The sequence below is a fragment of the Ammospiza nelsoni genome, chromosome 3 (genome assembly GCF_027579445.1).
Source record: "Ammospiza nelsoni isolate bAmmNel1 chromosome 3, bAmmNel1.pri, whole genome shotgun sequence".
Classification (NCBI taxonomy): domain Eukaryota; kingdom Metazoa; phylum Chordata; class Aves; order Passeriformes; family Passerellidae; genus Ammospiza; species Ammospiza nelsoni.
In genome coordinates, this window is record NC_080635.1 from 59,979,100 (window position 1) to 60,002,648 (window position 23,549).

Here is a 23,549-nt window from a genome sequence, read left to right on the forward strand (position 1 = left end):
CACTAAATTCAGCCCTGCTTGTTTGGCAAGAGAGGTGTTTGTACACACCCTGACTGTTCATGGGGTAAGGCAGTTCACCCCACGTATGTAGGTACAACCCCAACTGCAGGGCTGTTTCCAGATGTGGGTCATTCCTCCTTTCTGTAATAGATCTGTGAAGGTTGAGTACCATCAAGACTTGCAGAGTATGACTAAGCTTAAAATCAATAAAAGTATCTCATTCTCCATAATTTTTAAGTCTTTTTACTTTATACATTTATGTATGTTGACATTGGGCTTAGTCTTTCAGTTCTAATGGGGGGTGGGTTTGATTTCCTAGGGCTTCAGGAGTTTATATCGGATTTATTTTAACTGTCAATGTAACCAGAAAGGAGTGGCCCTTGCATAGTTTCTGACAAAAATCCATATTTTCTAAAAAATAGCTACAGTGAAATGAAAATTTCCTTTGGAAGTGATCTTGATCCCTGTTGAAGTGTTGTTGCTCTGCTTTCTATTTCAGTTGAGTCACAAGAACAAGCTGTCAGTACAACTTCCCATTAAGAATAATTGCCAGGATGCAGCATGTACATTACTGCAGGTCTGTAGTGCTGCTGCAGCTCACAGCATGCTGAGGGTCACTGAGGGCTGCTCCCACGTCCCTGCTGTCATCTGATGAGGTGCCATAGGTGCCGTCTTGAGAATTTCTACCCTAATCTTTCACTTGGTCACATAGGAAAGAGAAAGGCAACACAAACTGTGATAAGTAAGCCCTTGAGCCTACATTAAAAATCTCATTTATTACATTAATGGGGCATTTCAAACAGCTGTCCAGCTGAGGAGATGACTTTATTATACGGTCAAGGCTTTTGGCATGTGAAATTGGCAAATTGAATACTGGTTGTGCAATAATTTTAAAACTCTCATAAAAACTGACATAGTCAAATTGTTTAGGTTTTGGGTTTTTTCAGTGAATGTAGCTTTAATAATAGCTCAAGTGGCAGTAGGACCCTCACTTTTTTTTAATAAATATGAAAAGATATTGCAATCATGTGTGTGTTGCAATCAAGTTCAAATCTTTTCTTTTTCCATTTCCAGTAACAACGGCAAGAAAGTAAATGCTTTTTTTGACAAACAACAAAAAAAAAGATAAATTAAAACTTCCATTTTTTTTTACAAATTAAGTTTCATTATTTATTTCCTTGTTTTTGCATGTAGAAAGAGATTGTTATTAATTTTAATTCAAATAGAAAGCTTTCCTGTCCAAAGTGTCACCCACTCAAAAATTTGAACAATGCATACTGTATAATGATGATTCAATGACAATTATGTATAACTACATTGCAGACAAAAAGGTATCTTCCTTTTCCATAGAAAGAAAGGATATTCTGCAGCTGGAGCTAACTTCTGAGTTGTTCATTCATTAACCATTAACTATTCTTTAACACTTACTCTTCTGTGTACAAATATTCATAAAACAGCATAAATTTTGTAATTTCTTTCTGTGACAGTACAAATAGTCAAGGTACTTCAGGCTAGGCATGGAAAATAATTAACCAGCATGGAAAATAATTAACCTAACTGTGAGAAGTAAGCTTGTTTCAGCTGACTGACAGGATGTCAAAGTGCTCTAGACAAGCAAGTCTGGAAAACCAAAAAGGACTAAGTTCTGGCACTGAATATTTCAAATATATCTGAAAAAATCTATTGAATACTGGGGGAAGAGGTAAAATATTCCCAATACTAAACCTTCAAAAATCCACATCTGCTTCGTCTCTTTGGGGTGAAGTTGTTAAATAGCAGTCAATACCATTTTAATAAATCTGTGACAAAAGACATCATTGTGCAACAAATTAATAGCAGAGGTTACTGAGGTTGCAAATCTAAATTCCAAAAATTTTCTGCTGCCATTTCAACAGAGACTGAGGAAGCTTTGAGGAAGTGAGGGCATCTGCCAGCTTCAGCAGTAACTGAATCAAGCTGCCCAACCAAATGTCAAGGGAGAATAGCAGTAACACCAGCTTCATGTTTGCGGGCCTTATCTGTGAAGGGAGTCATCAGAGATCATCAATTTTAATTTGCTGTTCAGCTTTTAGTGGCTGCAGCAAAGATAAACATAAATTATATAGTAGGAGGAAAAGGTAAACACAGGAAGTTTTCCATGATGCTGAATGTCACAGCTTGTGATGTTTTCTCTGTGCATTTTTCACCTCGACAAAATCTCCACCAAACATCTGGTTTTGGAAAGACCTGAGCAAACACCAAGTTCTCTCATCTAGCCCCTGTGTGTGAGGTGGCTGTGGCCCATTTAAGGGCTATGGTTAGTGACAGGGGTTGTAAATTGCACCATGTTGCCTGATTGGACTATCCATTTGCACCAGCCAGAGTTGGGAGGCCCTTGCTGCTCTCACAGCAGGGCACAGACTGAGCTTTGCAGGCTTGAGAATCATCTTGTGAGGTTGCCAGTGATAATCAGCTCCTGGCTGGCTGAGTCTTGACCCTTGCATTGCAATAGGAACCAGTGGTTGGTGGTTGTGGCAAGTATTTCCTGTTGCATCGCCTCTAATCCGCAGCAAAATTCCTGTAGCCATGAAGAAGCCCAGGAGCCCTAGGAAAGTCTGAAGCTGCTTGTAAATGACCATTGCTGCTCAGTCTTACACTGGACTCTACCTTATAGGAGCTAATTGAAGCTGTTTCTCAGCCCCTGCTCTGAGGACTTCTCTTGTGAACTAGTCTGGAAATCATTGAAAAATAGGCAGTTATGGTAGTTTCTGAAATATCCTTATGGGTAGTTTTATTTAGCATTTGAAATGTGTCTAAAACTTTATAAAAATGCAAGAAGTCCTCAGTGAAAGGAACAAATTAAACTGGAGTTATATCTCCAAACTCTTTTATTACTTCTGGGAGTAATGCCTAAGATGAAGTCAGAAATCCCATAGCATTTATGGGCATATCACACTGTGTGGACTGAACAGTTTGCATCTAGGGGTGGCACATAACCAAGCAGAGATCCAAGACACAAGGACAAGGTAGAGTTTCAAGGCACATGTTGCAAGTCTCAGATTCTGAGCTTAGCATCAAGATGCCTCTTTGTCAGGAAAAATTAATTCATTCTTTATAACTACTTGCTTCTAAATCTGTTAATTTTACTCCCCAGCACGCCCCTTTTAATAAGTGCAGAAAGAAAATAATTTTTGCAAATAATTACTCATTCTTTGGTTGTTTTGCTGGTCTCCAAAAAAAAAATCTCTAGATTACAAGCTGATAACTTAATATTTCCTGTATAATTTAAAAATGGCATAATTGTTCCTCCTTTCAGTCTTAGTTTGGCATATATTACTGGAAATTTAATAACTGTTAAGACAACAGTTGTTAGATAGCTGGCAACAGTAGAAGAAAATTATGAAAAGTCCTTTAGCAATAGGAAATAATTGCTTGACAGTGATTTCCTGTCTCTCTAAGCTATATAAAAATGCCTCTATTTGATTTTAGAAAAATTGCGCCTATATTCCTTTAAACTATAAAATCCTGATATGATGACAACATGTTGGCAGGATTTGTTGGGAAGCAGACCATAAGATGCTTGAATACTTTAATGCTAACCAAGCAGACATTCTTTATGCTCTTCTCAGCATAATCTCTCTAGCAAACACAATTTCAATACCTAATCTGCCAACCATATCTAAGTGGTTTGAACAATCAAGCCTATTATCAGGAAGAATACTTTAGTACCTGTGGTGGAAAAATTGTAGAATGTTCACAAAAAAAAAAACCAAAAGGGGGAGGAGGGGGGAGGAAGAATACAGTATTAAACACCTGAGTGGTTTCTTGAAGACCTGAAAGTTTAATGCAATGGTGCTTGTAGGAATATTAAAAGCAGTGCTTATAAATCTGGGAGGAGTCCAGAGCAAAGCAATAGTGTAGGAGCAACATCCACTGCAGCTAGAGGGTGATTTAAAGATTGAATGTTCTTTCACAAGTTAAATGTTGTCTTACAATTTAAGCTAGATATCCCCTTACCTCTCCTTGATTTTTGACATGTTTAAATGAACAAGATTCAGCACAAACCACAATGGGAAGAAAAAAGGCTTTTACAGCAGGTAGGCAGTTGAGGGCAGAGATTTGAGAAAAATGCATAAGGATTTTAGCAATGGGCATCCAGCAGCTCCATACAAACTTATACTCTAAGTCATATAAACAATTTTGAAATCCACTTTTATTTCATCCCTAGTAGTACAACAACTGCTCTGTTTAATTAGTCTAGACAGTGGTCAAAGACCTACAGCTGAGAAGGTTTTTGAGCCAGAGGGAAGGACTCCTGCTAAATACTGTTCGAGATAATTTTTCGTCATGTCTAACCACTTCTTGAACACATGCATATTTCAGGATCAACCCCATCCTGTAGCATAAAATTTTGCATGCTAACTTTTGGTGAAGAAATACCTCCTTAAATTTTAGTATATTGTTGTCACCATGTAAAGTATGTAGGTCAATGTAATTTGAGGAAGTTCTATGTCCTGTATAGTAGCTTTACCATTCAGATGCTGCATGTCTCCTTTTCAACAGCTTACAGGCATTGGCATTCACTACCTTTTTACTGGAAACAAGTGCATGGAATGCCAAGTTTGTATTTCACTGCTGGAACACAACCTATTTCATATGATCCTACTAAAATGTCATCAAAACAAGATTCTGAAAGAAATCTTTAATTCTAAAAAATACCTGGAATGATGCTTTAAGTCAGGCTGAACTGAATTAGCATAGGAAAAAAAAAGTGATTTTCACAATGCAAGTTGTTTCTTCCGGTGTTTCAATAAACAACAAATGATCCAGGAACTTGTTGCACATTTAAGGAAACATCTGGAATTTTCAAATATGGTATTACTCAATACACAAAATACTACATGCAGGGATAATAAGAGAAAAAACATGTGTTCTTAAGGAAAAAAAGAAGGTACAAGATGGGAATTTAACATTATTAACATCAATATTAACATTATTAACATTAATGTTAATAATGAAAAGTATAATGTTAAGGCCAGCTGGAAAACTCAAGAGATAAAGCTCCAAGATCTTGAAGAGGGAGGGAGGAGTTGGATGGATTGGATGGACAGAGGGGAGTACCTGGATGGAAAGAAAGGGGGAAGTTTTATCTTTGTTTTTTAGTGGTGTGAATGTTATATTTCTCATCCATCTGAATTTTAGTGCGTTGTGTGCAAGCATTTTAACAGATGATCTAATTGAATAGAACAAAACACCTAATGAAAAAATGTTGTTTTGATCAAATTTCATAAAACTTCTCCATAAAAAGGACATCCATAAAGCTTCCAAGTAATTTGAATAGTTGTGGTGTTTCTGTTCTTCAGAACTGTGACAGCAATAAATACTCCATGTTTCTGAAGATTTGACCATCACTGGACAGCTGGTTTTGCAATCCTGAGCAATCCTCTGCGCAAACACTTTTGAAAGCTTAAACACTGTTTAAGAATAACATCTGTAGATAAATTTTAAACAAAACATGAATTTTAGAGCTAATAATCTCTGAGAAAGCTGATTCAAATAATGTTTTCTAAGGGAGACTAATTTTTCCAATGGAATTATCTAACATCCAAGTCTTACATGTTGTTAACTGTCAGAAATAAATGCTTATCCTTGGACTTCCAAGTCACTCTATGCCTGAAATGCTCACTCGCACACACCTCTTGCTCACCCCTTCTGCTTCTGTGCTACTTCTGACATGATGCACATGCAGAAAAATCCACCAAGCCAGTGAACATGGTCTTGTGACAGCAAATGTTCACAATCCCATCTTCAAACAGTGTGAGTGGGTGTAACCATCACCCAAGCTCACAGTATTCCCTCAAACCTGCAGTCTTTAACTCTGCTTTGTCACCCAGCTGCTTCCTCTTGGGATCTCATGACAAAAAAAATACCCAGGGAAATTCTGGGAGAATATTTTAGTATTATTCTTTTGGGTTCCGTTATTTGCTCCTTCTGTGTTTACAAAAGCAGATACTGGAAATATTTATAAAAGTACAAAAGGATGAAAAATTGTTTCTGGCAAAGCTGCTCCAGAGTTATAAAGTGAAACCATTTTCTGGGACATGTCCCAGGCATAAGCCCCACCAAGGGGAACAACACATGCTTAAATAAATATTTTTGGACAATCTGCATGAAGTCTCAGCAGGGTGCCTGCTGCTGAATCCCTGCCACCTTATGGCCTGGGCATATTATGCCTGACCCATGCATCCTTAAAAGACTGTCTAGAGATTCACTGAAGCTAGGTGTCAGGAAGTACAGCTATTTCCAACTCTGGGGAATACCAGAAGTGCATTCTTCCAAGTCTGCTATAAGGTCTATGCAAAGTATCCCAGACATGACCTTCAGAAGGCGAGAAGTTCCCAAGGGGTAGGGCATTCCTTAAGATGAAGTAAAAATGTGCTTTAACTGAGAGTCAGAAGTCATTGCCCGTATTCTTCTTGCCATTGAAACTCAACCCATTGCTCTGCTTTCAGAGCAGAATTTGGGTCTGCTTTTAAGATTCACAAAGATAACTGAACTCTGCAGGTGATGCTGACAGACCTCATCTAGGGAACCTGTGCTAAACCAGTCCTGAAGGGACACATAGTCAATACTGACAGCACAATTAGTATAAAGGAATACTAAATTTAATTTGGTATAAAGGAATACTAAAAACATAAACCTTCCAGTCTCTACTATTCTCCTTTCATACCTTCCTGTAGCCCATAGGTGAAATGGAAGGCAATACTCCTGCATCTATTCAGGATGCAGAATAACAAAAACCAGGTCATTAATAAACACAGCAGCCAATCCTCTGCTGACCTGAAGACAGCAGTAGCTATTTCAGGGAGAGGCTCTTGAGCCCATTCACTACTCAATTCACTCTTTGTTTCAGCTTAATTTGCAAATTAATATTCTGAGGACTAGAGTTAAGCATCCCTTATGAAACTCCTAAATCATTTATGTGAAGTGTGTTAACAACTTTTTTTGCAGATGTCTACATTAAACTAAATCAGTAATTCCCCCGTGTGACATGCCACAGCCAGATTATCTTGAGATGTCAGAGAAAGATTTGCTCATGTCGTATTTACTTCCCTTGGTGAAACTTGTTTGTTCCCAGTTTCTCAGTAGTCCATGACTTATGAGAGAGCAAATCTCAGCTAAGCATCACTCACTCTAGGATATGCACTGTAGGTAATGCAGACATAGTGTTGCCTTCTCATATGAGTTCTTCCTGCTAGGACTTAGAAGCTGGAAAAAAGGAAAAATATCTCAAAAGGCAGATGTATGAAATTTACCTGACAAACAACTCCTCCAGAGCAAACCTTAAAAGCCAATTTTTACATTAAGTTTTCTCTTCATGTTTTTGTGTGGAAATATGAAGTAAAAAAACCAAACTGATTTTATCATCAGGTTTTGTAGGGTTTCTTGAGACTGTCAGTGTTTAAAAACTAACATGTTCAACCAAACCAAACTATGTATTTGACTTTAGGGAGGTTGAATTGACTCAACCAGGATGTTAGTGGTGTCTAAAAGTCATTTTATCCTCACCCCAGAAACATGGTGTGTTTTTAGTTAATGTTTATTTTTATCTGGGGTTCCTTTTTCATGGAAAGTTCCAAGAGCTCTACATACCAGATATGTTAAAAACATAGTTTACAAATTCTTGGTAAATCAGTTTGCCTCAGAAGAGTTGCTCGTCTTTGGAAGGCATCTTTCTGTAACTCTTTCAGGGTGTTAACTAACTGTGGGGTTATTGAGCATAGTTACCCTGAAAGTTACTCTTATTTTCTGAACTGCAGAATAATTTGCAGAGAAAGCATACCAACAGTGGTGACTGCTGGCATTTTGAACATGGCACATCACTTGTGCTAAGGCATTCCCCTGTTAGTTATCCCATTAGAAATGTTTAGTGTTGATAATCGCAGTAGCGCTCACTGGCAGCAAGTTGGCTCATGTAAGGTGCCCTGTAACACACAGTTAGAACTGCTCAACAAGGAGCTAGACAAGAATTTATATTTTGAACTTCAAAATCTGGTTTTAATTTAGCCTATTTAGAAAGAGGTCAAGAGTATATTTTTCATTGCTCTCCATGGAGAAGAGGGATAGGTCAACCAGTTCCTTAAGGTGAAGTAACAATGTACTTTAATTGAGAGTCAGAAGTCATTGCCCGTATTCTTCTGGTTTAGCAATCCACCATGCCCCATGGGCTTTCAGCTCATGTACAAAGAATTATGAACCAAGAAAAACTGTGGGCACAGCTCCATGTTCTTCCTGGCATTCTTAGAGAGCAATGGGAGTGTCTAAGAGGATTCAGTAAATGCAGACTTTTTCACAGAAGCAACACAGACAATTTCTCCATGCAGACAAAAAGTCATAGTTTCTTTGCATGATGTCTCACAGAGACATTTCCTCTGGCTTTTGTTGCAGCCCTCTTTACTAGCACAGTATATAGTACAGGAGCCCAACACCTCTCACTTTCCATGTCTCTCAGGAGGAAATCCAACTCAACAACCTGAGATCAATCAGGAAGACCGACCTGATAAGGAAACTGACTCACACAAGACCAGCACCTGGAGTTCCCACTGTGACCTGTTGTCTTATCACAACCACCAGTTTCAAAAAAGAGCTAAGTAGGTGGCACCAGGTAATAAGGTGGGATGAATCCCAAACAATAATGATCAGTTCCAGCAGTGCTGTTGCCCTTGCGCTCCATCTAACCTGTACTTTGTTTACAAAAGCCTACATGGTAGCAAGTATTTTTATTTTTCATATTTCCCACTAATTATTGGAAGACAGATATTAATGGAATGAATTTTGAGGAAGCAAGGAAGATATTACTATACTTCCTTCTGTATGTCAGCTTAAAGCCTCAAAGTACATGCCACACATCAATCTTTTTACAAGTTTTATATGTGGAACAGAGACAAGTGAGCATTTATTGTGGCCTATGAACTACATAAATACTGAATCCTTGTGTGGTTTACATGAAAATAATTTGGACCAGCATTTTTAATGTTAAAAGCTACAAGGCAGTAAATCTGGTCATTCTTCCCCTTTATGGTATAAAAATCCAAGGCCCCATCCTAGCAGTTTACCTTATGCATCAGCTCAAGCATATAAAATAATTTGCCTCTGATCTTTTTTCTGAGGTTCTATATCAGCAATTGGTGTTTATCTTATGCATTGGATATCCCCTAGATAAATGAAAGGTGGACAGAAAGGTAGAATATTTTTTTCAACTACTCTAGAACTCTGCAAATGATAAAATAGGCAGGTCAAGCATTCTAGGATAAGAGTTAAGTAGTTTTCTGTCACTAATCAAATAATGATACTGATGAACATTGATGAACTGCTGCATCCTGCATCCAAAATAACAATAGGTATAGGGACCAAGCTATTAGGATAGTCACCTAATAGTCACTCAGTCATCATATCTCACATCTCAGATGTTTAATATGTACAATTGCCTATGGGCTCCTGAAGTTGTTCTCTATCTTCTGAGTGCTCTCAGTAGATATAAATAGAAATGACCTGCAAGGCAGCTTCTCTGACATGAAAGTTTCTGAGCAGACCACATCCTCCATCATGTGCCTGCTGTCCTTTTAGCCAGGCGGCCTTGCCCAGTCTCTGTATATGTTCCAACGAAAATTCATAGATCGTTTTCATATGAGGAGTTGGAATAGGAGTTTGGCAAGGACAACAGCATAAGTTTTGGATGTGCTGAAGAGGAGAGTCATGGCAGAAATGCTGCACTGGAAAAAATTTCCTGCCCTCAGGGAATTTTTAGGACTTCAAAACCTCTCACATCCTGCACCAGGTCAGAGCTGTCTTTCAGGTGTGGGGACCCATCAGACAGAAAAACAACAAAAAAAGTAGCAAGTTGGTTATTAAGACTCAAGCTGTACAAAATCTGGCATCAAGTTCATGCCTGCAAGCTGCTCCAGCTCTGGATTTTGTCACCTCAGCAGGCCGTGGAGCAATATGGCTCTCAGCCGGGATTCAGTAACTTCGGGTTGTTTTTCAGCTCTGGAGAAGCCTGAAAGAAAAAGTCATGGAGATGATGTGTTGGCATCTAACCTTGTTCTGAAAATTGTCTGGCTGACACTGCTGTATTGGGACACCACTGAAAGCAAATTCAGACTCTGCAAAATTGTTTAATTGCGTGGATCTGACTAATTCATAAAAAAAAAAAAAAAGAAAAAAAGAAAAAAAAAAAGAAAAGAAAAAAGCCAACACCAAAAAAACCACCAAATCCCAATAAGTTTCTTTAAGCTTTTTCTGACCAACTCCATCCATGCCCTTTTCCTCCTAGCTAGTCAAAAGCACTTTGTACAGACATTTTCTGGCCCAGCATGACATCTCCTGTCATTCTTCCCAACCTCACAAACACAGCTGGAAGTAAAGCAGGTAGGGAATACGGTTTTCCTATCCACATGTTCAGGAATATGATTCACAAGCAACCAAAGCAGAGCATGAGCTAGGACTGATGAAATGGCAGCACCAGCAGTGCTCATACAAATCCTGGCCACACAGATGCTTTTTATTTAAATTGCGGTAAACCCAGGCAAGTTTCTCAAGTTACTGGTTGGCAAGGACTTGAGGTGTTAATTAATCTGTTAAACGTTGTTAATCACTGTCTCAATCAAACAGGTCTTGCATTATCTTCCTAAAGTAAAAATGCCTTTTTTTCTTTCACTTAATCATTATTCACTGAGGCAAAGAGCACAGGCCCAAGTGAGTCATTGAGGCAGTTGCTTCCTATCGTGGGTGACTGTGTAATTCAGGCTGATTCAGAGGCTGACCGAGCTCTTTACTTTAAAGTGTTTTTCTTCATCCCTTGCAATGTTCATAGAATAGCTGCTCCAGAAGCCTACTGGTGAGAATCTGTCTTCTGATTTCCAGCTGGAATCTACAGCTAGCAAATTTATGTATCGTTATTATTATTTGGTGCTAACATTTTTCTATATTATAAACTACTCTTTTTCTTTTCTTGCTTTCTCTGCTGTTCATCACTATTATCACTCCCATCAGTACTAGAAAGAGTAGTTAACCTCCTCTCAGGTTCTGGGTTTGCTTTGCTAAGCAAGAAAAAGTTTTAAAATCTCTTGTTGTTTATGAAGAGATTAAAGCAGGTAAGCATATAGGGATTTAATTTTCCATATTATATCAGAGCCTTCCTTTGCTTTTGCTCCAAAATGAAATCACCTCACACCTATATGGAATTACAGGGCTTCCTTACATTTTGGAGTTTCTTTCTTGTACTAAAAAACAACAAAAATGTATAATCAGCATGTATTTTCCAGCCTTGCATGCGCTCTACTCTGTTTCTACCTCCAACAACCACCACTGAAAGCCATGTGGATCACTGTTTGTCAAGCTGTTTAGCTACTGGCAATCCGGGACAGGAGGTTTCACCAATGGCAATCACGCCCTTTTTCAATCTGAAGCAAGTTTTCTGTTACATAAGAGCTTCCTGAAGCCGTGTGTGTGCTCTGTACAGGCTTCAGGATGACTGAGACCATGTTAGTGGAAGTTTTCACTGCCAGTGATGGTCATCCCAGGCCTACACACAATCTTTGTGCCCCCTGGTCTGAGTTGGCCAAACCCATAAGTAGCTGCATGTGAAACCATTCAGAATTAATATCTGATAAACAAATATGCCATTCTTTATTTCCTCCCCCCTACTTGGCCATTAGGGCATCACCACAGCTCCTCAGTGCAGCCAAGCCCCCGTGGCCATATAAACACCAATACACATTTACACCTCATTTACATTCAAAGTAATATGTACAAGCTGACAGTAGTTCAAAAAGGACACTGAGCAGTTAAAAAGCATATGGATTATCAGAGACGAGGAGGAAATCACAGTTTTCTTCAGTTTAACCTCAAACCTCAGTACACAAACCAAGATGCCACACAGGAAAAACCTTGAGCATAAACAGGACACTGATGTGTCATGTCCCATATGTCATTATCCCATGCTATAGCTGTCCAGAATAGCTGTGCAGCTTGGTTGGACAAGAAATAGACTGTGGATTCAGTGATTCATAAGCAGAAGCTTCATCCAGAACAAACTTTGTTCAGTTCTGTTTTACAGTGAAGTTATTCTGCATTATTCACAGTAGAGAAACATGTAAGAGAAAATACAAAATCAATTCCTATGAAAAAATATAATCTCTCTAACCATGGGTTTCATAAAATTCCTGAATTATTCAGACTTCCTCTTGATTTTATGTCATGTATCAATTGTGTTTCAAAAGGTGCCATTTTTTGCAGCAATCAATTAGAAAATTTGTCAAGTAATATTGCAGCATTATGCCCATGGTAGTGTTAGGTTATTCATAGCTGGGAAATAGGGAACTTTTCCTAATTGCACTAACAGCAGGTAGCAATTTCTCCCTGCTGCTTTGAAATATATGCTGCTTATTATGCGAGACACAAAAATATTTTATTGTATTTTTTCCTATATAAAGATTTCACATTGCTTTTATGCATTTTTTGGTAATTTTTGGTAGCTTTTAATAATGGGTAGAACTGTTGGCAGTGCCACTGACAACATTTCTGCTGGATTATTTCTCTTAAGCATTTGCTTGTGAGGAAGACATTAAAATAAAAATAAATAAACTTCTGTAACATACAGCTTTGCAGCATTTCTTATGCAATTGTGTTTACTTAGAAGTTCTCAAACACAAGTCATTCAGACCAACAGAAATTTTCTATCTAAGGGTGTTTATACAAGCACATTAAATTAAATCTGTACCTCAGAGAACAGTTATGATGTTATGCAAGTTATCCTAAAATGTTAAAGCTTTTTGCGATGGAAAAATGCTTATTTATGGGTTTCCCATAGCTCACTCTACTCCTTTGTCAAAAACTGTGATTTTAATGACTAATTTCATCACTTCTACACTTAGCTTTCTGAAAATCCTGAGTTGCAGAAAGAGTATGATTTCTGGTCCAAGAAAGCATGGGTGGCAGTGGTCACAGTCCCAAAGACTGAGCATGAAATTAGTTCTCATACTGGCTTTATTCCAAATTATTGGTTTAGGAAGTTGGTTTGCATGGTTGGCGCATGAGCCATATGCTGTGGGCCAAGTTGGAGAAAGGAGCTGAGACTCTTTCCTTGCAAGTGCCAACAGCTGGATGAGACAAAGATCACACTGAGACACAGGTGATGGGGAGAAACACAACTGGGGCTGGGATGAGACTCCTTAATGTACAATAAAGACACACATTAGAGCAAGAAAAATGGTGAGCAGGAACCATGGGAAAGATGTCAGACATTAGACACAGGCAGTAACTCGCCACACAAAAAACCTCAGGAGGGGTGGTTTCTTCTTCTACCCGATATTGTAGGTCAACTATAAAGTGAAGTTACTGACCAGTCCTTGTGCCCACCACAGCCCATATTTTCCTAAGGAAACATTACTGGTCCTTTTAGAAACTTGCCTCCCTGCCATCGCCCTTCCCATCAGACAGCATCCTGTTTGCTGTCAGTCTGTCTGACACTACCCTTAGGAGTCAAGATTGCAGGGAATTATTTGCTGCCAAACCACCATCAAGAACAAGTTTGATACACTGAACAGCACCTGAAAATTGCTGGAAATGTTCACAGAATAAAATTTTCGGAAACAATAAAAATTTAGTGGAACAAATATGAACTTATATCATGTTTTTCCTCAGCCTATGTAGCTAAACTGTTTCCAAAACCTTGTACTACTCATAAGATTGAATTGCATACCACATAAAATGTGATCTAACTCATAACTGAGTAAAGGAAATGAGACAAGATTTCTCATTCTGTGGAAAGAATTAGAGTAAGCAACAGCTTGAACTCACCTTTCCCATGGGTCTGCAGTTAAGCTTTTAAAAACACAAAGGAACAAAAATTTCAATATTCTGATTTTTCCTGCATTCAGACAGTGCTTTTTTTTTCCCTGAACTTTCTCCTCTTTGTAACTGAAGATTCATTTGTAATGCTTAATGGTGCTAGGGAGATATCCAGCATCTGTAACCTGAACAAAAAATTAAAAAGAATATTAACTAGTGAGATGAAAAGAAGCAGACAATGCCCCTCGGGGAAGAGTGGAAAGGAGGGTAACAAACTCTTGGAATGTTCTACTTCATAAAAATGTGTTCACAGATGCAGAAAAGGCATCCTTCTGCCTAAAATGAAGGAGAAATTAATAATGAGAAATTAAAACTTACCATCATTTCCAAATCATATTTTGCATTCTTGGCTGATGGGGATATCTTTTGGATATTCTAGAGATTATAGAAATGGTATGCACAGATGTAGTTTTGGTAGCTAGACACAATTCCATCAGCTTTTCCCCTGACAACAAATCGAAATGAGGAAAAAATCCAAACCAGCACAGCTGAATAGAAGGAAATTACATTGACTAGATTGACTAAAAATCAAACAGAGCTTTCTTTTTCAAAATACTTTTTCTCAGCAATTCCCTGTAAATCCTTCTTCTTACCTGGGAGAGCTGGTTACTTCTGAGATTTGAGAGAGAATTCTGTGTTATGACCTGTATGTGATATGAAGAGAAGGACAGAAAGATTGTTAGTTCCCATACTTGTTACAGAATTTTCTTTGGTTGATCAAATTGAGTCTTTATGCTTACAGTTGACAGACACAGTTTTCATCTGTGCTGATGAGTGTTAAGCGGCTCATACAAAAAATCTGACAAATCTGAACTGCAGGACTACAAGAAAACTTTAATCCTGCCTACAGAATAACAGGTTTGTATTCTGCCACTAACAAAAAAAATCAGAGCAATATATAAAATGCTTCAAACAGCATTCTGAAAAAGCACAAACCTTAGCATTGGACCTTTGAGGCGTTGCCATTGCTGCGCAGGCACTAGAGGTCTATACTGCCTCCACTAGTGCCCTGCCTCTTGGCTTGTAACACCACTCTGTAAAGTCCTTCATCTTGTGCAAAACTACACATCCCTTTAGGGACCTGTTCCATCTGTCAGGCAGCAATCTGACTCACTGATAAGAGGCAAGCTAGACACCAAACAAAGCTCTGCAATTTCATCTTTCCTTGGAAAGCCTCTGAAAAGACAAAGTACTGTTCCTCCCACCCGTGCTTCTCTCACATAGGGTAAGACCAGGAGAAATGCACTTCTTTGCAGACAGTCTCAGGAACCACTCACTCTCCTTCCAACTCCCAACCATTACAGGCAAAGAAGGCTGTGGCTGATCTTCCTGGACAGTGGGCAGGGTGGTTTATGGGACACATCAGTTGCCAAGTCTCCTTAATGTACAATAAAGCAATTGATGTCCTTGGCACTTCTGCTTTAAGTCTGATTTATGTCAAACCCAAAGCTGTCCAAAGTCCTGGACCCTGACCATACCAACTTGAATTCCACCCAGCACTTTTCATCCTTCAGAGGCACTCCCATTCTTTGTTTCATGCTTCAGGGTCTGGGATGGATTTGTATTTCCTGACGCTTTCAGACTATGGTAATGAAAGTCATGCCAGTAGTGTTCACTTCTCCCTCCCCAGGGAAATTGTGGTGGGACAGGCAAGTGCTGCTCTAAGAGGACACTACTGAGCCTCCACTTTTCTCAAGACTTTGGATCCAGAGGCATGATCAATTTGCTTGCCTTCCTATTGACAGCTTTTCACCCAGAGGTAGCAATTCCCTCACTGCACAGTAAGGACAGAAAAAAATCTGTGCTTACAAACAATTGCAAATGAAAAATCCCATCATCCTGTGGACAAACATTGTAGGAGGTAATTTTTTAAAATAGCCCTTTCAATATATATCCATTGACACTTAAGGGAGGATGTCCAAGGTAAAGGGTATTCTGTGCCACTTCAATGTCTGCACTCAGCTTTGAAACTACTTCAGGGAGGTACTGACAAAATGCCAGTGGTCTCTATAATAAATATTAAGTGAAAAAAAAGGTTTGTTTTATATGGTGACAGTCCCACAGAGCCAGGGTGTGGTGTCAGGGAAATAGTAGCACTTACGAAAAAAACCCATCAATTAAGCTTTTCCTTGCTCTGCCTTTTCTGGGGCAGGGTAGGCTGTTTCCCTTGCCTAGTTTCTTTCATTATAACTCGGCCTTGCTACAGAGAAAAGACTAGATTTAGGTAGTGCCAAGTTTCTATATTTGCTTAGAGATTTGGTTCTAATACTCTAAAACTTAAAAGGACCCAAGCATAAGAGAAGGAAGCAGCAAGGTCCTTCAGAGTTCAGATCTTCAATGTCTACAGGAGCACTCAGTTTTCTTAGCTTAAATAATGGTCTATGGAAAATAATGTTTTACAGAATTTACATTTTTAATCGTCACATGGAAGGTGGCTCAAAGAGCTGAGACTTGGCCACATCTGCTTTTGCAGTCAGCAGATTAATTTGTGGTTATTCCACTGCAGCTTTGGGAGTTTCAGAACTGGCTGAAAAACACAGAAACAAAGGTTTACCAATTTGGGAAAGCAATACTCACATCCCCTAGGAAACAGACATCTGAAATATCCAGAAACAGCATAATTTCCTAAATCTCAGGACAAAGCAGAATGATTAACAAAGGAGGATTATGTTTTTAAATTAAATATTATGTGTTTATTTTGTGGTTACTATTTGTTGTTACTTTAACTTTTGAATTTCTCAGCATTTCAGAGTAAAATAACCCATATTTATTTTATACATTTAGTCACTATTCTTTTGTCCCACTCTTCTACTGTGAGTGTAGATTTTTTTACTTGAGTTAGGGTCTGATTTACCACAAAGTAAAAAAACAGTCATGTTCTTAATTGGGGCAGTTTAGCAGAAGTCTCTGATTTAGGTGAGCAGACTTAAGATGTCAAAACATTGTAGAGTGGTGAACTGCAACTCCATGATGGTGTAATGATTTCACTGAGATAAAAATCTTTATGTTCAGCTTGGTCCCACATCAAGATTTTAAGATCAATATTGCTAAACTCTGTCTGGTGTGTGGGCATACACTGATCATCTTGACGACTTTGGAAAATGTAGTGTCCTGTGGTGGGTTTGGATTCTTTGTGCTGAAAAGTTTGGGAGTTTAAAGTTTGATTCTTTAAGCAGACATAGCTCCTTCAGTCCACAGTTAGTTTTATAGATTGAAACACACTTTAACATGTTTCTTTAAAATGCCCCTGCTGTGCCTATAAATCAAATGATCCATTTTCTGCTGTTTTTCATAAATGCGCTTAGCAATATTTGTAGTGGAGTAGTTCACTCACACTCTATTATAGGTGACATTTTTTTATTAGCATAATCTGGAAATTTCCATTGTCTTGTCCTACTTACCTGTCCTCAGCAATTATTTTTGTACAGCACAGTGTTACAAAGTATCTGTCTACAAAGTCTCTATCTGTTTTGGATGTTATTGCTAATTTTACGCTCTAATCTCAAGTTTAACTATTTAAAAATAGACACAAACATTTTGTTATCACCAGGCATTTGGAAACCATTGCAAATACAGGTAAATATCAAGACAAAATTCTTCTGTGTAGAGCATTTCTTTTACCTCTTCATGTTCAGAATGTTTTAAGATTTCTGAAGGGTACAAGAATATACCTCATTCACTTCACTTGTTACTAGCATAATTAATTAACACAAGTGGAAACACGGTGATGATCACTTGCACTGTGTACAAACTTTTTGTGAGTCAGAATATGTTTCCATAGGAATTAATAGGTGAGAAAGAGAAATTCAGAATATTTCAGGATGTGCTTGTGTTGGAGAACCATGACCTTTGATAAACACAAGGGAAAAACATAGACACTTCTCTCAAAATGTTTTATTTTTCAACTCCATTGTAGAAATATTTTATATACAATTTACAGTTCTGATGTCTCTGTAGTATAAAATATGTTCCTTTTGCATTTTTTTCAATCATTACTACTATTATATATATAATATCACATATAATATTTCATGTATTTTAGAGTAATATAATATATTAGTTTTTACATAATAAAAATATATACTGTGTATTGAAAGCCTGGTTCAACAATGATGATTTAATTCACTTTAGAAAATTTTATGTACCATTTTTATTCAAATTTCATTGGCACAGAACACTTGACTGGAAAACACAAATTTGAAAAATACTCCCACATACTTAAACAAGGAAATAAGTGAAATCACTGAAATTTTCTTTTTTCCAAGCACTGACACCTTTTCCAAAGATCATCAGATACTTTCAGTCTCAAATATTGGCAAAAATGTCTTTAGCCTCAAGATCTCAGAGACAGATTCATTTCTTTCCTGGTAAAAGTCAAGCCCAGATAGCAACTCCACATCCCGAACACGTGCAGAATGAGCCTGAACTCTTTCTTCAACCCATTCGGAAAGTGTCTTATTTTCCTGTCAAAACAAGCAAGAACAATGTTCAGACACATAAAAGGCCCTCTGTTGTTTGGTGGCAGTGTTAGGCAATGGCCAGTGTTTGACCTGGTCTGACAGACTAAAAGCCTCCACTTGGTAAAACTTCTTTCAGGCTTTCCAAGGCATCTTTACAGCCTTGCTTTTAGGGATCTCATTTAAACAGAATCGAGCAGATGTCTCTTCTACCCACCTCTCCACTTCCACAGTGACAGACAAGAAGAATTATGCTGACATGGCAATTGTGACTTTAAAGTACAAAATGCATGAGCCACATTTCAAACACACACCTAAGGACAGTTTTAGTTACAGCACAAATTAGCTGCACCGCTCAGGCCAGTCAAGCAACAGGCACCTGACAACTCGCAAAAAGTCCTTACAGCAGCTCAGTCTTGATTGCTGGACAGCAAGAATTGTTGCTAGTTAGATGGGGAATACAATGGAAATGCAACCAGTAATCAATCCAAAATGTTCTTTTCTGTTCTTTCACTGCAAGGATTGTTTCGCAAAGAGCTGGTAATTTGCTTTTTCATTAACAATATCTGCTTCTGAGGCAAATGATTCATTAAATTTATGTTACTACCAAACATGATGAATATAAAATGAGATTTGGGGTTTTAGAAACTTTAGAAATTATAGTCAATCTTTAAATTATGATGACTAATTCATTCTAATAATTACTCAACCCTCAACTTCTAAAAAGATCTCACTGGGAAGTTGTGGATTATCCACACTACAAATGGGGAGACGCAGAAGTTGTTTCCGAGTACAGCAAGCTTGCATCTGTCTGGAGTTTTGAGTTCAAAGTTATAAATCAACTAAAAACTTTGTGTGAAGATCAGTTCAAGTCTGTGCAGCTGTACTTGTGCAATTTATATTTATATTTATATTTATATTTATATTTATATTTATAGAAATAGAAATAGAAATAGAAATAGAAATAGAAATAGAAATAGAAATAGAAATAGATATTATATATTATATACAAACACTGAGTTTAGGAACCTTCTGCAACCCAGAGTTTGTGGAATAGGCCTCAGCAATACATATTACACTCAGATAATGTATTTTGTTTCCTACAAGGCACAAAATTCACACTGTTAGCGGTAAGCAGAGATTTCATTTAATTCAAGTATGAATTTTAACTGCAGAACCATTCATCCAAATGCCTGGATTTCTCATAGAGGTGGAATAAGCAACTGAAGGAATTTTCTATTAACTGAAGGGAATAACACTGAAAGTCTTCTGATACCGCTAAAGTAAGTTTATCCTGCAGTCTTCCATAAAGATATCTCATCTCCCTGTTGCCTGTGCTGCTGTTCTCAGCCCTTCTCAGGTGACAGCATTTCCCAGTCCTCTTATCTTACCTCCCTTTCTTCTTCCTTGCTTCCTATCAGCTCATTCATTTCCAGCTACCTCTCCTGGAGCTCCTTGCTCTTCTGGTGATTGCTTTAACTGTCAGCTCACTCCCAGCTCATGGGGAATGAGTTAATTCCACAGACTGATAAAGGTTCTCTGGATGACTAAATTCCAATGGGAATCAGTTCCCAAAGTTTGTCGGCACACAGGAACATAGAACTGTACTTACAGCACAGCTTTCAGAGTTGTCAGGTCGATGAGGAATGATAAAAGACAAAGCATCCAAGGACCCTGAACAGTTCAGTGGAGTATAGGATGTGTTGTTGCAGCTTGTCAGAATCACATAGTAATGGGTTGGGACGGGGATTTTTGTATTGTTTACATACCTACAAAACAAACATTAGGTAAGGCATTTCTTGAGATATCAAGTGTTAACACCACTGATACAATTAGAAATTTATAGAATTTGTCTCAATATATATCTTTCAATACTATATGACTTAAATTTTTTTTGTAATTGAAAAAGATACCTGATGGGATACACAACCTCGCCATTTATTTTATGAACATCCAAACATACATGGATTACTTTGTGTGCTACAAGCAGTCCCACTGAACTAGGACTGTTTAATGTGGTCAATACTCTATTTTGCCAGAGCCAGAGATCTCTACATCTGGAAGAGTCACAATAGAGCATCATATTATATGAAGAATTTCAACCATGTGAATCAGAGGAGAGCGATGAGAAAATCAACTTCTGACTCCTTGCCATTGAGAAATGCCAGAACAGTGATTTGTGGCTGTGTGCTGTAGAAGTCAGCTTAGGATACTCAGTTGAACATGCCTTTGCTGCTCTTTTGTGACTATTCTGCAAACATGGTCACTCTTGTGTATAAAGAGCTGAATGTTTCCCAGGCTTTTTTGTTGAACAAAACCCTATCACTGAAATTATTATACTTCTTTGTATGACAGCCTAACCATGCTGACTAAAGCATGCTTATTCCAAACTGGAGGCAGCATTATGTGGTCAGCTGGGTATTACAGCATTATGCTTGGAAGGAAGTTGTAGTCCCTCCTCCCTTCCACCCTCCTACTACGTGGCAGGCTGATTTTCCCATTCTCAAACCATTCATATCAGATGTGGTCAAGTCTAGCCGGAGTAAAACATCTCCAGTGATAGATTCAGCTGTACTGACTTCCCAGCACCTTTCTACTCCATAAATGCTCTTAGTCTCAGAAGGTATTTTCCCTAATCTAGGTTTTCATAATTCTGTTTTTATTTCCTTGTATCCTTATTCACTGACATTAATAATTGGTCTTTATAATTTATGTGTAAACATATCAGATGTTACAGTAAGCTGTGTAAGCCATAGTTATGCAAAGTTACCTCTCAGGAATGTTACATTTTGCATTTCCAGTTATGTGATTCAGTGAAGGCAAACACACAAATCTGACCTTTGATGAAATACATCAGTTTGAGACAATAGGAAGAAACAACAAACAGGTGAGTGAGCACAACATCAAAGTGAGATAATCATGCTTAAGCATGTCTTCTGCCTGTTTAAAAGTCATATTCTCCCAGCATTTCTGATGCAGAGGCCCAAAATCTAAAATCTAGGCATCATCTTGGGAAACCAATTACTGCAGACTAATTACTACTCTGTACCTGTGCATGTATATAGAGATGTAACTGCACAGCTTTTTACTCTTTACTTCAACTTCCATGGGACTGTATTTGTTTGCATGAGCACTTCCTCTTGTTTGAGTAATATGGATGTAGCATTATAAAGAGAATACTGCATTCTCCATGATACTTGTTTCTTAGTCTTTTTAAATAATAGGTGGTTTTTGTGTGGAAACACAGTTGAAATCATATAGAGCTTGACTTCTGGCTTTTCCATGTACTTACTGCTTAATTTCATCAGGGCTATCAAAATGGCCATCATAATTGTAATCAAACGCTGGTCCACTGATAACGTTTACCCCATTTCTTTCTCTAGCATATTTCTGAAGAAGCACATTATGGAAATAGTCCCATATGTCTGTCATAAAAAAAAATAAAAGCAAAATTAATATCAATTTAAAGTAATTTCACCACTGAAGAAAAATAGTGTATTTGTGTTTTCACTGAAGATTAATTTTTAAAAGTTCAGAACTAAACTCTTTGTTACACAAAATTAGGATTTAATCAGAAGGGACATACTCCCACTTGCCATTGAAAGAGGTGCTGTAAATGTTGCTATAGTCAATAGCAAGGTAAATTGCACTACTGGAGTGTATCTAAAGTGTATCTATCTTTGATTTGATCTAAAGCTGAAGCTACAAACCTACAGCTGAGAGGTCACTAATTTCTGGCTGATGTGCCTGATCAGTGTTACAAATAGTAGGAACTGACATAATGATTTTGTGAGAGGAATACTCACCACCTGACCTGTTAGTTTAACTGTCTAGAACTCATGACTAGACAATTTGGCTTATTTCACAGACACCAATCAAGAAAATGCAATTCATAGGATATAAAATAGTGACATTATTCAAATATTTACAACTGGCATGGCAAAAAAAAACCTGTCAGGTTTGGGGCATTGAGGGAATCTCCTATTGATTTAGCTGTTGCTTATGGTCTATAGAACCTTCTTGTTGTTTTCCTTGAAAAATTAGATTTTTCACAGTCTGTGATTTATTTGGAAGATTAAAAACACTTAGGTCTTCTGGATCTCTGGTTTTTAATGAGTGAACGAATAATTGAGGTCTGAATGTATTAGAAAGGTATTTACATAATCGGGTTTTTTCCAACTTTTTCCTTACACAATTCCTCTTTTTATGCATTTTCTAAGAAAATTAGCCTAGGCCTAAGAATAAAACAGGATCATAAGCAGTTATAGAAAATTTCTTATCAATGATTACAAACAAATGTGAGTCAGGCTGGATGTGAAGACGTCTTATTATTGCATAATAAAAACATCTATTATAGAAATAGTGTTGCAAGATTAATATTGTTGGGGTTTTCTCTTCAGATTTTGAAAAAAAGAATTGCCATTTGCATTCACCTTGAGCATTTTCCCAAGGGATATTTTTATGAGAGTTTCATAGCTAACATTTCCTGTTAGAATAGCACAGAGGAGACGAAGAGCAAACTCATAAGCAAACAGGTAAGCAGAAATAAGCAGAAATCAGATAAGACTACACAAAGAAAAAAAACTCCCATATAATTGTGCTATAAATTTTAAAACATCTACTCTTAAAATGTTTTAAGGATATTTTCACAACATCTGGATATACAGCAGGCCATACATTAATGTTTTAAAATTTTGTGATAGCTTTATCAAATCAAGAACAATAATTAAAGAAAATTAATCATAATTAATCAAAATTTTGCAACCTACCTTTGAAAGCTTTATACATGGGAACAATATTGCTGGTGAGTAAGGCATCATACTGTTCAAGATCAGATGAATTGTAGTCTATATGAAAAGATCAAAATATAAGTGAATGGAATACTATACAAAGACCAATTGATTCATATGTCACTATAAATTGTAGGTACATGTAGTTCAATTACATGTTACATTTGAGCATGAGTGTATGATTCTATTGCAAACATATCTCCAAATTTGTTCAAGAAATCTACTCAATAAATAATAATTACCAAATTTGAAAGTAGGAAAAGAATATTTATGCAGAGGAAGAGGGACAGCCTTTCCTTCCAACCCTTTACATCATTCCAACCGGTTTTCATCACATTCAAGTTGTTCCATGTTTAAAAAAAAAAGTAAATATTCTAAACCAAAAATATTTAGATACAAGTAGCAGCTGCCC

At 37.5% G+C, this 23,549-nt stretch overlaps 1 protein-coding gene across 1 annotated transcript in view; it reads right to left on the reverse strand.

The window, feature by feature from the left end:
- Positions 1–17,780: 17,780 nt before the first annotated feature.
- Positions 17,781–23,549, reverse strand: part of ENPP3 (ectonucleotide pyrophosphatase/phosphodiesterase 3) — a 35,460-nt gene continuing 29,691 nt past the window's right edge. The window contains exons 22-25 of the mRNA XM_059467343.1: positions 23,117–23,194; positions 21,640–21,772; positions 19,960–20,116; positions 17,781–18,353 (exon numbers count right to left, since the gene is read on the reverse strand). Of these exons, the coding sequence (XP_059323326.1) occupies positions 18,180–18,353; positions 19,960–20,116; positions 21,640–21,772; positions 23,117–23,194 (542 nt within the window). The 3' untranslated portion in view covers positions 17,781–18,179. The remainder of the gene's footprint in view (positions 18,354–19,959; positions 20,117–21,639; positions 21,773–23,116; positions 23,195–23,549) is intronic.